Source organism: Trichosurus vulpecula, chromosome 4 (assembly GCF_011100635.1).
Source record: "Trichosurus vulpecula isolate mTriVul1 chromosome 4, mTriVul1.pri, whole genome shotgun sequence".
In the NCBI taxonomy this organism is placed as follows: Eukaryota; Metazoa; Chordata; class Mammalia; order Diprotodontia; family Phalangeridae; genus Trichosurus; species Trichosurus vulpecula.
In genome coordinates, this window is record NC_050576.1 from 147022037 (window position 1) to 147035849 (window position 13813).

General features: G+C 38.0%; 1 protein-coding gene across 4 annotated transcripts in view; it reads left to right on the forward strand.

Moving 5' to 3' along the window:
* ARID4B (AT-rich interaction domain 4B) overlaps positions 1-13813 on the forward strand; it is a 207869-nt gene that overhangs the window by 83082 nt on the left and 110974 nt on the right. For all 4 annotated transcript variants that reach the window (XR_005010261.1, XM_036757705.1, XM_036757707.1 and 1 more), the window contains exon 3: positions 11056-11166. Coding sequence is in view for 3 of the 4 variants with exons in the window: in XM_036757705.1 (XP_036613600.1) it covers positions 11056-11166 (111 nt within the window). In the remaining variant the exon portion in view is untranslated. The remainder of the gene's footprint in view (positions 1-11055; positions 11167-13813) is intronic.

Sequence of the window (13813 nt, forward strand, 5' to 3'; positions counted from 1 at the left end):
ATCTTCTTTTACATTCCTTTTAAATGAAGGCCTCTAAAATGACTATTAAATCTTTGTCCACAGAAGATCATCATTTAAGGAGAAGGGCTTATATCTATCCTGACATAAGTAAATTGTCATAATCATGTTTTTAACTCATTTCATCCAAAGAATTTAAATTAGCAGATGACCATCTTTGGGGATTCTGATAATTAATGTCTTTTTTCTTTGAATTGGAGAGCAGTTATATCTACTTGTATAAAGGATGCCTAATTTAGTGTGATCTGATTTTTATGTGCACACAACTCTTGGAATAATGAATTATTTATATTGTCTTAAGAGAAGTTATTATCAATAGCTGCTGTTTAAACAAAGACTTCCAACTTTTTTTGAAACTGAAGAACATTTTTTTTTTTTGCCTTCTGACCTCGCTGCTTCCCCAAAGTCAAGGTGTTATGCACTTTTACACACAGCCTCTCATTGGATTCCTTCAATCAGACTGTGAGCCTTCAGGAACAGATGTTATTATCTCCATTTTTTTTTTTTAGATACGAGAAAAATTGAGTGAGATTAAATGGTTTCTTCAAGGTCATACAGATATCTGGGACTAGAAAGACCTGACTTCTGCCTAGTACAATGCCTTTTCCATTTCATTACTTTGTCCACTAAAAATAGGAAATCATTTAGTAAGTGCTCACCTTGTGCCAGGACAGTACTAGAGACGAGATACAAACACTTAAACAGCCTCTGCCTGTGAGGAACTCACATTTTATAAGGGGAGTAAACATGTACACATAAGAATACATACAAAAATGTAAAAAGTGGTGAGGGGAGAGACACTGTCAACTAGGAGGAGTATTGGAAAATGCCCCTTTTGGAAGGTGTTGGCAAGGTGTGAATTTCAGGGTTGATGTGATCTTGTAGGATGATGAAGCTACTGGGAGGATGTTGAAGTCCAGAGAAGTGCAGCAGGGCAGGAAATAACAGATGGCTACTCGGGGTGCCATTTTTAAATGAAGGATCCGTGCCTTACCAAGCCTCAGCCTTGGATCACTCTCACCACCTGCTGCATTTGCTCCTTCACACATACTGCTGAATGAAGGCAGAGAAAATCACAAAACTGTTCTGACTGGATCCACAACAAATTTATGTTACCTAACCTCAACTAGTCTATAACTACTTCCTAGGCAGTCATTTTATGCCTCCCCGCTTACTCGCTATCACATTCACTGTGGCTCTTCAAATCTTTTCATCCCTCTTCAAACCTCCTATGACTCCCGTACCCTACTCTTCAGCTAAGAATCTTGCCTCATTTTTAAAAAGGAAAAATTGAGACTATTCACTGAGAACTCAGTCTTCTCCCTTCCTCCTTTACCCATGTCACTCACATGCCTTCTGCTTCTAATTCTTCTTTCAACCTGTCTCACATGAAAGGGTGGTTCTTTGGCTTGCTAAGGCTACCTTTTTTATGCACAAATGATCCCATTCCATCCCATCTCCTCTAGCAGATTACTTCCTCAGTCATCCTGTGTCCCACTTATCTTTAGTCTCTCCCTTGCTACTAGCTGCTTCTGCTCCCTGCTGCCTACCAACATGTCCATGTCTCTCCAATTCTCAAAGAACTCTTACTTGATTTATATATCCCTAACTCTTGGCCCGTATCTCTCCTGCCTTTTTTGGCTAACTTCCTTCAACAGACTGTCTGCAGTAGATATCTCCACTTCCTCTCCTCTCTCCTTTTTTTTTTCTTGGTGAAAAGAAGTTTTCTTTTTTTTTCTTTATTAAAAATTTATTTATTTAATGTATTTAATATTTTTAGTTTTCAGCATTGATTTTCACAAGAGTTTGAATTACAAATTTTCTCCCGAATTCTACCCTCCTGCCCACTCCGAGATGGCATATATTCTGCTTGCCCTGTTCCCCAGTCAGCCCTCCCTTTTGTCACCCCACTCACCTCCCATCCCCTTTTCCCTTACTTTCTTGTAGGGCAAGATAAATTTCTATGCCCCATTGCCTGTGTATCTTATTTCCTAGTTGCACTCAAAAACTTTTTTTTTTGTTTTTGAACATCTGTTTTAAAAACTTTGAGTTCCAAATTCTCTCTCCTCTTCCCTCCCCACCCACCTTCCCTAAGAAGGCGAGCAATTCCACATAGGCCACATGCATATCATTATGTAAAACCCTTCCACAATACTCATGTTGCGAAAGACTAACTATATTTTGCTCCTTCCTAACCTATCCCTCTTTATTTAATTTTCTCCCTCCACCCTTTTCGAAAGTGTTTATTTTTGATTACCTCCTCCACCTATCTGCCCTCCCTTCTGTCACCCCCTCCCCCACTTTTTTATCTTCTTCCTCCTTTCCTGTGGGGTAAGATACCCAATTGAGTATGTATGGTATTCCCTCCTCAGGTCAAATCCAGTGAGAGCAAGATTCACTCATTCCCTGCCCCCTTCTCCCTTCCTACAGAACTGCTTTTTCTTTCCACTTTTATGCTAGATAATTTACCCCATTCTATCTCTCCCTTTCTCCCTCTCTCAATATATTCCTCTCTCATCCCTTAATTTTATTTTATTTTTTTCTTAGATATCATCCCTTCATATTCAACTCACCCTGTGCCCTCTCTCTCTCTCTACACACACACACACACACACACACACACACACACACACACACACACACGTATATTCCCTTCAGCTACCTAATACTGAGGTCTTATGAATCATGCACATCATCTTTCCATGTAGGAATGTGAACAAAACAGTTCAACTTTAGTAAGTCCCTTATGATTTCTCTTTCTAGTTTACCTTTTCATGCTTCTCTTGATTCTTGTGTTTGAAAGTCAGATTTTCTGTTCATCTCTGGTCTTTTCACTAAGAAAGCTTGAAAATCCTCTATTTTATTGAAAATCCATATTTTGCCTTGGAGCGTGATACTCAGTTTTGCTGGGTAGGTGATTCTTGGTTTTAATCGTAGCTCCATTGACCTCCAGAATATCATATTCCAGGCCCTTCAGTCCCTTAATGTAGAAGCTTCTAGATCCTGTGTTATTCTGATTGGGTTTCCACAATACTCAAATTGTTTCTTTCTGGCTGCTTGCAGTATTTTCTCCTTAATCTGGGAGCTCTGGAATTTGGCGACAATATTCCTAGGAGTTTTCTTTTTGGGATCTTTTTCAAGAGGCGATCTGTGGATTCTTTCAATTTCTATTTTGCCCTGTGGCTCTAGAGTATCAGGGCAGTTCTCCTTGATAATTTCTTGAAAGATGATATCTAGGCTCTTTTTTTGATCATGGCTTTCAGGTAATCTCTCCTGGATCTATTTTCCTTGTCAGTGGTTTTTCCTAGGAGATATTTCACATTGTCTTCCACTTTTTCATTCCTTTGGTTCTGTTTTATACTATCTTGATTTCTCATAAAGTCACTAGCTTCCACTTGCTCCAATCTAATTTTTAAGGTCGCATTTTCTTCAGTGGTCTTTTGGACCTCCTTTTTCATTTGGCTAATTCTGCCTTTCAAGGCATTCTTCTCCTCATTGGCTTTTTGGAGCTCTTTTGCCATTTGAGTTAGTCTATTTTTTAAGGTGTTGTTTTTTTCAGTATTTTTTTGGGTCTCCTTTAGCAAGTCATTGACTCGTTTTTCATGGTTTTCTGGCATCCTTCTCATTTCTCTTCCCAATTTTTCCTTTACTTCTCTAACTTGCTTTTCCAACTCCTTTTTGAGCTCTTCCAAGGCCTGAGACCAGTTCATGTTTTTCTTGGAGGCTTTTGGTGTAGGCTCTTTGACTTTGTTGACTTCTTCTGGCTGTATGTTTTGGTCTTCTTTGTCACCAAAGAAAGATTCCAAAGTCTGAGACTGAATCTGAGTTCATTTTTCGCTGCCTGGCCATATTCCCAGCCAACTTACTTGACCCTTGAGTTTTTTGTTGGGGTATGACTGCTTGTAGAGTAGCTAGTACTTGTTCCAAGCTTGAGGGGATGCGCTGTTGTTTTCAGAGCTATTTCTGTACAGCCAGCTCTGCCACACCAGCACTCCTCCTCCCCCAAGAACCACCAGTGTGGACCGAGACACAGATCTTAAGCAGGCTCTGCACTCTTGCTGTGATCTGCCACTTAATTCCTCCCACCAGGTGGGCCTGGGGCCAGAAGCAATTGCCGCTGTAGTTCTGTAGGTGCACCACCTCCACTGCCCCGGGAACTTTCACTCTGTCCCCCGCAGCTTTTTCCACTAACCTTCTCTGTTGTCTTTGGTGTTTGTGGGTTGAGAAGTCTGGTAACTGCTGCTGCTCACTGATTCAGGGCACTAGGGCCTGTTCTGCCCCACTCCTGGTCTGTTTGGTCCTGCCGCCGCCCATGCTGGGTTCTGTTCCCCTCTGCTCCTAGCTCCTCCGTGCGTGATAGACCTCACCCAGCGACCATCCAGGCTGTCCTGAGCTGGAGCCCTGCTTCCCTCTGCTATATTGTGGGTTCTGCCCTTCTTTCTAGAATTTGTTCAGAGCCATTTTTATCGGTGTTTGGAGTGTCCTGGGGGAGATCCCTAGGCAAGTCCCTGCTTTCCAGCTGCCATCTTGGCTCCGCCCCCTCTCCTTTCTCTTAACTTTCTGCAATTTGGCTTTTGATAACAACTTCAACCAAAATCACTTTCTCCAAATTTACCAGTGATTTAATTTCCAAATCCAGTGGCCTTTTCTAAGTTCTCATCCTTGACCTCTCTGCAGCCTTTGATGGTTTTGATAACTCTCTTCTCCTCGATACTTTATTCTCTCTAGCTTTTCAGGACTCTCTGAGTTCTCCTACCTATTTGACCATTCCTCAGTCTCCTTTGCTGGATCTTCATCATGGTCAAGCTGGTAAACCTTGGATGTCCTACAGGACTTTCTCCTGAGCCCTTTCTCTCTTCTTCTTCAATACTATTTCATTTGATGATATCATCTACTCCCATGGATTTAATTACCATTTCTATGCTGATGATTCTCAAATCTGTGTTTTCAATCCTTATCTCTGCTAATCTCCAATCTCACACCTCTAACTGCCTTTTCAGACATCTCAAACTGGATGTCCAATAGACAGGTCCAAAACAGAACTCATACTCTTTCACCCAAATCCTCTCACCTTTCTTATGACTGTCCAAGGGCATCACTGTGCTCCTACTCTCTCTGGCTAGGAGCCTAGATGTCTTCCTTGAGTCTCTTCCTTGAGTCTGTTACAACCCTCCCCTCTTCTCTATATCCAATCTGTTGCCAAGGCCTGTTAAGTTCACTTTTGCAACATCTCTTGAATACACCTTTCTCTCCTGTGATGCTGCTACCACTCTGTTATAAGCTCTGATCTCCTTATGCTTTGACCAGGGCCGTGCAAAATATGGCAGTGCAATTTTATGCAGCCACCTGTGGGTTTTAATTTTCAGAGTGAAAACATAAAATAATAATTTGCATGGAGTGTATATTAGACTTTTTAATTCTATCACTAATAAATAGTCTCATGATGTTAATTTTCTTTGGTGTTTTTAAGCAGTATTACAGACAGAACATATCGCACAGAATTTTCAATCCATCTGTAGGATGCGTTCCGTCTGTATGATGCAGACTAGTCAGTATGCACCTACCTTTATACTGTTGTGTTGTCGTTTTGTTGTTTTGTGTTTGCTTTCCCGCTTCGTGCCTTCGCCTGTCGTATTGATGATGCGCGTTCCCCCACTTTCTATTAGGGTACCGTATTTTTTATTCTGGGTGTGACCCTCAAATAATTATTTTATTTTAATGCGGCCCTAAGATAACCTAAGGTTGGACAGCCATGATCTAGACTATTGCAGTAGCCTGATGATTGGTTTTCCTCCACAAGTCTCTCTTCACATAAGCCCATCTACCTTTTATCCACTAAAGTAGTTTTCCTAAAGAGCAGGTCCAACTGTATCACCTTTGTTGCTCAGTGAACTCCATTCCCTCCTTTTGACATTGAGTTCTTCATAAACTACTTTTCTCCTTAGCTTTCTAGTCTTTTTATACCTTCCACCCCCAGGTACTCTGTGATCCAGTGACATTAGCCTCCTCCCTGTTCCTCACACAATACACTCTTTCTCCAGACTCCGAACATGTTCAATGACTGTTTTCCATGCCTGGAGTGCTCTCCCTTCTCATCTCTGCCTCCTGGATTTCCTGGATGCCTTCAAGTCCCAGCTAAAAGCCCACTTTCTATAGGAGGCTTTTTCTGTCCCTCTTAATTCTAGTATCTTCCCTCTTGATTATTAACTATTTATCTTATATTGCTTGTTTATACATGGCTGTTTGCATGTTGTGTCCACCATTACATTTTTAGCTCCTATAGGGCAAGAACTGTCTGTTGCCTTTCTTTGTGTCACTGGTACTTAGGCACGGTCCCAGGTGCATAGTAGACACTTTTAATACATGCTTATTGACTGACTGATTTGGACTTACATGGTTCAGTATTATATGAGTTAGAAATTGAATGTATGTAAAGGAGAGTAAGTCAATGATAACTCCAAGGTTTTGAAAATGAGTAAATGGTATTTTCACTGACAGGTATAGTGAAATCAAAAATAGAGCTGGTTTTAAGGGAAGATTAATAAGTTTAATTTAAGGCATGTACAGATGTTCCCTAGGCAGATGGAGTTTAGGAGACAGGTCAAGAATGGAGTTGTAAATTTGGACATCTTCATAGAGGAATGAGTGGATGAAATTGTCAAGATGAAAAGAGAGGAAAACCAGGGGCTAGCACCATGGATAACACATTAAGGGCAACAGAAGAAAATGAGTAACCAAAGAAAGAGACATAGAGGTAGTGTTAGGAAAGCAAGAGAACCAGTATAATATGGTATCTCTAAAGCAGGGATGTATTCTAGAGGTGGTGGTCAAGTGTGGAGAGGTCAGGACAGATGAGGACTGGGATTGGATTCAGGAATTAGGTACTAGTCATTAATGACTTTGGAGAGAGCAGTTTCAGCAGAATTGTTGGGAGTGGGCATGGGCTGAGGAGTCTTGAAACCAATCTAGAAACTCTTAGAAACTAAGGGTTGAGTAGCAAATGGAATGAGAAAGTGGAAGCATTGGCTATAATAAAAATTTTTCAGGGAAGGCAGAGGGAGACAGTAGCATAACTGACTGATAGATTTCTCATAGCACTTTATTTGTTCTACTTTGTTTACTCTAGTTGTTATTATTGCGTATTTCGTATGTCCTCTTATAAATTGTAAGCTTCCTAGAGGTATAGGTATATTTGCACCCATTTTTGTATCCCCACTCAGTGTCTGACCTACTGCTTTGGACATCAGAGGTATTCAGTAGATGTTTGTTGAATATACGTTGTCTTTGCCTAATCAAAGACTTCTCACTCAACCAGAGAATCTAGAGATCTACAGAGATTGGCAAGCCTGAAGGTATACAGTGAAATGATGAAACAGATGACTGTGAGAAATAAAGTGAGAATGTATGGATAGCAGTTAAGAGTGAACTCCTCTTCTTGACTTATAGTCTGGTAATAAATCGAGTATTCTCAAATTTCCGAATAATTTCAGCTGTAATAAAGTGGAATGGGCAGCCATGCTAAATGGCGGGTTCCTCTCAGTAGAGGACTTATAAGCAAAGGCTAGATAACCACTTGTAAAGTGAGATGTGGAGGGGATTCCTGGTAATATATGGATTGAACTAGCTGGCCTGTGAAGCCCCTTCAGACTCTTAATCTCTTGATCTCTGAATGGTACAGATAAAAAGAATAGATAGTGCAAGTTAGGAAAATTTGATATTTTTATAATTATTTAAGTTGGGCATGCCCATATGTAGGTGTAATGTCACTTGTTTGATTCCTGGTTTAGACATAAAGTTTATTATTTGAAAGTACTTTTGAATCTCATAATTCTAATTTTATTTAAATGTGTGGCTTCAAAACTCTTTTATATCCCCTAAAAAACTAAAATGTATATACATAAACATTGTTATGTGAAACATGAAAGCTAAAGCTACATGTAGCATCGGAGAGGTCAAATGTGTAAACTTAAGCCCTTTTTGAGAGTATATCTAAACCAATGTTTCCCCCTTTAGTATCAGATTATGAATACTATTTTTAAACTTTTTGTGATCTTTCTACATATGTGTTTAACACTGGCATGTATGCATACACGTGTTGTATATGTATGCACATATGTAAATGGTTTAAGATCTAATAAGAAATAAGAGCCATTATAGTGCTCTAAGATTTTTGAAAAGCACTTTACAAATATTGTCTCATTTGCTCCTCACAACAACCTGTGAGGTATATGCTATTATCATCCCAATTTTATAGATGAGGAAACTGAGGCTGATGATTTAAGGCCAGGATCAAGCATTAGTAAGTATCTGAGGCCAGATTTTAATTCCGTTCACAGAGAAATTTGTCATATTCTTGCATTTGACAGAGTATTACAAAATTTTCTTAAACCCATACTGTTCTAATTTTATTTAAATTTTGTTAGATTCTTGGGAGGGAAATATCTTCAAATTATTGTAACCTTTGGTTCAACATGATGAAGTGGAAAAATAACAGCAATGATGAGGCAAGGCAACAAGTATTTATTAACCACTTACTAGGTTCCAAACACTGCACTAAGCTCGAAAAGCAAAAAGAAAGAGATTCCCTGATCCCATGGAGCTTATATTCTAATGGAGGAGGACAACACATAAAAAAGAAGTGAAGGGGGTGGAGGTGGGAGGAGTTATCCATGCTATCTGTGCTACAGCCTTGGTGTCAAAGTCTTTAAAGTCAAAAGCAGAGCCCAGAGAATGAAGCCTGTGAGGCAGAGGGATGTTAGGCTGAAGAGATTCAGGGAGAAATGGCAGTTGAGGCTTGGTGGCAAAGTCAGGAAGGTCAGAAGCAGAGCTAGAAGGGGATATAAATAGTAATTTTAACTGGTATTTATGTAGTACTTTGAGGTTTGCAAAGCATTTTATGTATGTTATCTCCTTTGGAAAAACTACTAGAAGTGAAAAGGATTTGATTTTGAGGCTCGGTTGTGCCATTGGCTCTGGGATCTTGAACAAATTCCTCACACTTTTAAAACTTCTGTTTTCCTTATTTCTTAAATGGAGATAATAGTACTTGCATTATCTATCTCACAAAATTGTATGAGAAAATGTATGTAATATACTTATTGTTCAGCTTAGAGCACTGAATGAGTTATTATTGTGAGATTATAGCCCATTTCATTGCTACTACATATACCATATGATTAACCTTGACAGCTTTTTTCCTTCTCCTACAAAATTTACCTCCTCTGGAAAAATATTGTGTCCTAGAGTTCACTAAACCAAGCATATTTGCCCTCATATTTTTGCTGACCCATTCATCAACAAAGTAAAAGACAAAATAACAAAATTTGTTGCTTTTCAAGGTCTTTCCAAAAGTTTAGAAGAGCAACGAAGTTATTTTCTTCTTTTAAGTAATAGTATTTTTTTTTGCTTTTTATTATTTAATATTTTTAGTTTTCAACATTGATTTCCACAAGATTTTGAGTTACAAATTTTCTCCCCATTTCTAGCTTCCCCCTCACCCTAAGGTGGCGTATATTCTGATTGCCCCTTTCCCTAGTCTGCCCTCCCTTCTGTCACCCCCCTAGCCCCCATCCTCTTTTCCCCTTACTTTCTAGGGCAAGATAGAAGTAATAGTATTCTTTAATGTCCTGATAGTGCCAAAGGAGAAACTGTTCGCTTTCAAAAACTTTGCTTCTTTTTTCGCAGACAGGCTCAGAGCTTCACAGATGTTTTCCCCCATATTTGGCAGTCCTGCTTTGCCCGTTAGCTAGTAGACCCTTCTCTGCTAATGGGAGTGAGGAATAATGTGTATAACAGGGCCCCTGTTGATGCTCTTTTGTAATATCATTATATGCTATTTCAACCAAGCCCTGCTATATATTATCATTGGTGGTGGAGTACAATGGATTATCTCAGTTAACACTTGAGCGCCAACAGCATTAATTCTTGTGAACTTTATTCCCTTAACAGATAACTGGAGAGGTTAAAAACTTTGGTTGTAGGAGAAGAAAGGCTGCAGAGATTTTTGATACCTCAAAAAGCTACTGAAGCCAATTCCTCAATTGGAGGACACCTCTTAGTTTCCAATTTTTGACTACCATCGAAAGAGCTGCTATAAATGTTGTACATATTCTTTTCTTCTTTCTTTGAATTCTTTGGGAGTATAGGCATAATAGTTGTATAGTTGAGTCAAAGAGTTTGCATAGCTTGGTACTTTTATATGGAAATAGTTCAAAATTGCTTTCCAGAACAGTTTCACCAACAGTGCACACTGGTTGGGTGTGGGGCTGGGGAGAAAGGGGGAAGGAATAAGCATTTATATTGTGCCTACTGTGTGCTCAGCACTGTTTTAAAGGCTTTGCGAATATTATCTCATTTGATCCTTACAGTGACCCTGTGAGGCAGGTGCTGTTATTATCCCCATTTTAAGTTAAGGAAATTGAGGCACGCAGAGGTAAAGTGACTTGAAAGTCATATAGCTAGTAAGTCTCTGAGGTCAAATTTGAACTTGGGTCTTCCTGACTCTAGATGCATTACCCTAACTACTGCATCACCAAATTGCTGTGTGCCTGTTGTCCCCAAGCATCTCCAACACTTGTCATTTTTCTCTTTTGTCATCCCTGTTGGTCTGATTGGTACCAGGTAGAATGTCAAAGTTGCTTTAATTTTTTTCTCTGATAATTAGTTGTTAACATTTTTTCATATGATTGTTGATAGCTTGGATTTCTTTCTTTGAAAACAGCCTGTTCGTATCCTTTGACCCAAGGTGATTTACATGTAGAATTCAATGTCTGTTTAACTTTGTTTTGTCTAATATGGTTTTTGTATAATAAAGTGTCAAAATCTGGCCCATTTAGGCCTTGTGGGAAGAACTTTGATTATTTTTCAAACATACTGTGGCATTTTATTAGATAATGTGATATGTTCTTGATTGTGAATTTATAAAGCTATCCTATGTTTTTTCTTTTAGTAATAACAAAACTACATTTATTGTTTTGGGAACTGATTGATAAGAAAAAATTGGAGAGATTAAATATTCAGTATGTTTTCCTTTTTCAGGCCATTGATGAGCCTCCTTATTTGACAGTGGGCACTGATGTGAGTGCTAAATACAGAGGAGCCTTCTGTGAAGCCAAGATCAAGACCACAAAGAGACTTGTCAAAGTCAAGGTATTTGGATTTTCTTAGCTATATATCCTATGAACTTGAGTATCCAGAATACTATTTAAATTCTTAACTTCTGTGGAATTTGAGAATTTTTTAACTATTGAATATAATATGACATCTCTAAGAGTAATCACTAATAAAGCATAAAAAATCATTAATAGCAATTTAGCATACAATCGGAATAAAATTAGGTAATTACAATTATCTAATGTAAGAATGCCATTTTCCCTTCAGCTTTGATGCTTATATTTTGAATCACGAATCTTAAAGCTAGAAGAGGGCTTTAGAGATCATGTAGTATAAACCTTCTTATTTTACTGTTAGAGAAAATAGAGAAAATCTATAAGATTAGATTTAGTTGTTCACTAAACTTTGCCTGTTGAACTTTTTCCCCATTTCTGAAGGTTTTCAGGTCTTTAAATTATAAACTGACCATTTGTTGGGAATATTGTAGATTGGACTAAATGACTTTTTTGGTTTCTTCCAACTCTGAAGTCTGTAATTCTATTAAAAATATTAAAGTACCTTATTTTAAAAAATACTGAGCATTTATTTTAGTCATAAACTAAATTCATTATGTGAATTAGTTTTTCCACTCTGAGGTAATACATTACAGTAGCTACTTTGTTAACAAATTGTAGATTCCAAATAAAACCTCAGAAACCTTTGGCTAAGTAAAATACATGAAGGTAGATTGATACAATCTTCTGTCAGATAATCACATGCACATATATATTCATGCACACATATATGTGTATGTATAACTGAAAATCAAAAGATTGGAGTTATGTTTGTAACTCTGTTAATAATCTGTTGTACACTGTGTATAATCTGGAAGAAGCCTCTGAGCCTTCTTCTCCTCTCACTTCACATAGCTGTAATCTTCTTATTATTGAAATTTATTACTAACTTTCTGGAGGTAATGGGAGAGTTGCTGTTCACCAGTTTTACAACTCCCTTCATTTATAAACACAAGAGAGGAGAGCTGCAATCCTGTGTGGAGAAATGAACAGAATTCTTTATTCTTTTTTCACCACCTACCTTTCCAGATGTTTCATATTTGTCCCACTCACATGGTCTAGTTTCCACTCAGACTGATCTAATAACTTGTTCCCCAAACTTAACATTTCCTTCCCCTCCCCCTCCCCGACTCCATCTCCCTTTCCTTTTCTCTTTTTTTTTCCCTTTCCCTTTCCCTTGGCTGCCTGACTCACACTACTTCTTAGAACTCCTAGGCTTTCTTCCAGCCCTGCGCAGGAGCACTACCTCTTATGAGAAGCCTTTTTTCGTTCCTACCAGTCATTAGTGTTCTCCTCTTTCTTAATTTATATTGTATTAATCTGTGTGCACTCTATACTTTTTATATCTCTTTCCCCAAATCTAAGCTCCTTGAGGGGCAATGACTGGTTTAATTCTTGTTGTTTCTTTGTCCATATATCTTTAGCAACTATCAGAATGTCTTATCTCTAATAGGATCTTAATAAATGTTTTTTACTTTAATTGAATTCCTGTCTGTTCCCTGTTGCACCTCCTGAGTATTCTCCTAATTTTCCTGAGAGTGGAGATGCTACAAGAACTACTATATAATATCCCAGGGATTTACTTTCTCACATTTCTACTGGTCCTACAGTGTCCCCAAGGCAGCATGGTTTACTGGCTAAAGTGCTGTGCTCCAAGTCTGGAAGACCTGAATAAAAGTCCCACCTGTAACTCAGACTGGCTTTGACCCTGGGCAAGTCACTTAACTTCTTAGTGCTCTAGGCAGTTCTCTAAAGTTATAAACTGCAGAGAAGGTATTAACTTGAATTGAAAGAGGAAGTTTCCTCACCTGAATGTAGGTGTGGGTGAGAATGAGCAGATAGATTTTAAGAGGACTTAGTCTAAAGAACAGAAGAATAGCAAGAGTGGAAAAGCAATTCCTGTCAGACTATTCTTCTGATTCCCCTAATTGGGAATATTGTTTTTTTCTTTATTAAATATATCATGTCATGCTTTTAATATTGAATTTGAATGCTGTCGTTTTAAGTTATACTAGTAATTTTATTTGCCATAACATCTTGAATTATGACCTCATGAATGTTGTATGACAGTTTATACAAATACATATAAATGGAATTTCTTCCAGAATTTCTGAGGTTTATTTTACCAAGATCCATTTCTTCACAATATGATTTTAATGTAATAGAACTCTCTATATATACACTATAACACTAAATTTTACATGAAGAAGTATGAATTACAGCATTTTTATGTTAGGAAGAGTGTTGGATTAAAATTTTTAAAAACTAGGTTTTAGCCTCAATTCTAACAGGAATTGTAATCTTATAATCTTTGATAAATTACTAGATTTGAAATTAGAGTATCTGGCCTTACTACTTAGTTCTTGTATGTCCTCATTTAACATCTTTAGGCCTTGGTTTCCTCATTTGTTAAAATGGTAGAATTAGATCAAAGGTATCAAACTTGCTGTCCACGAATTTGACATATCTACTTAGCTAGCTGAACCAGAATAAAATGTATTTGGGAAATGTTTAACAAAATATTCAAAAATACAGTGCAACATAGATGACATTAATTTGTGTTTTTTTAAGTCAATATGTGGTCCACAGGGTTATTTTCTATTTAAGTTTGATACCACTGCTCTAGATGA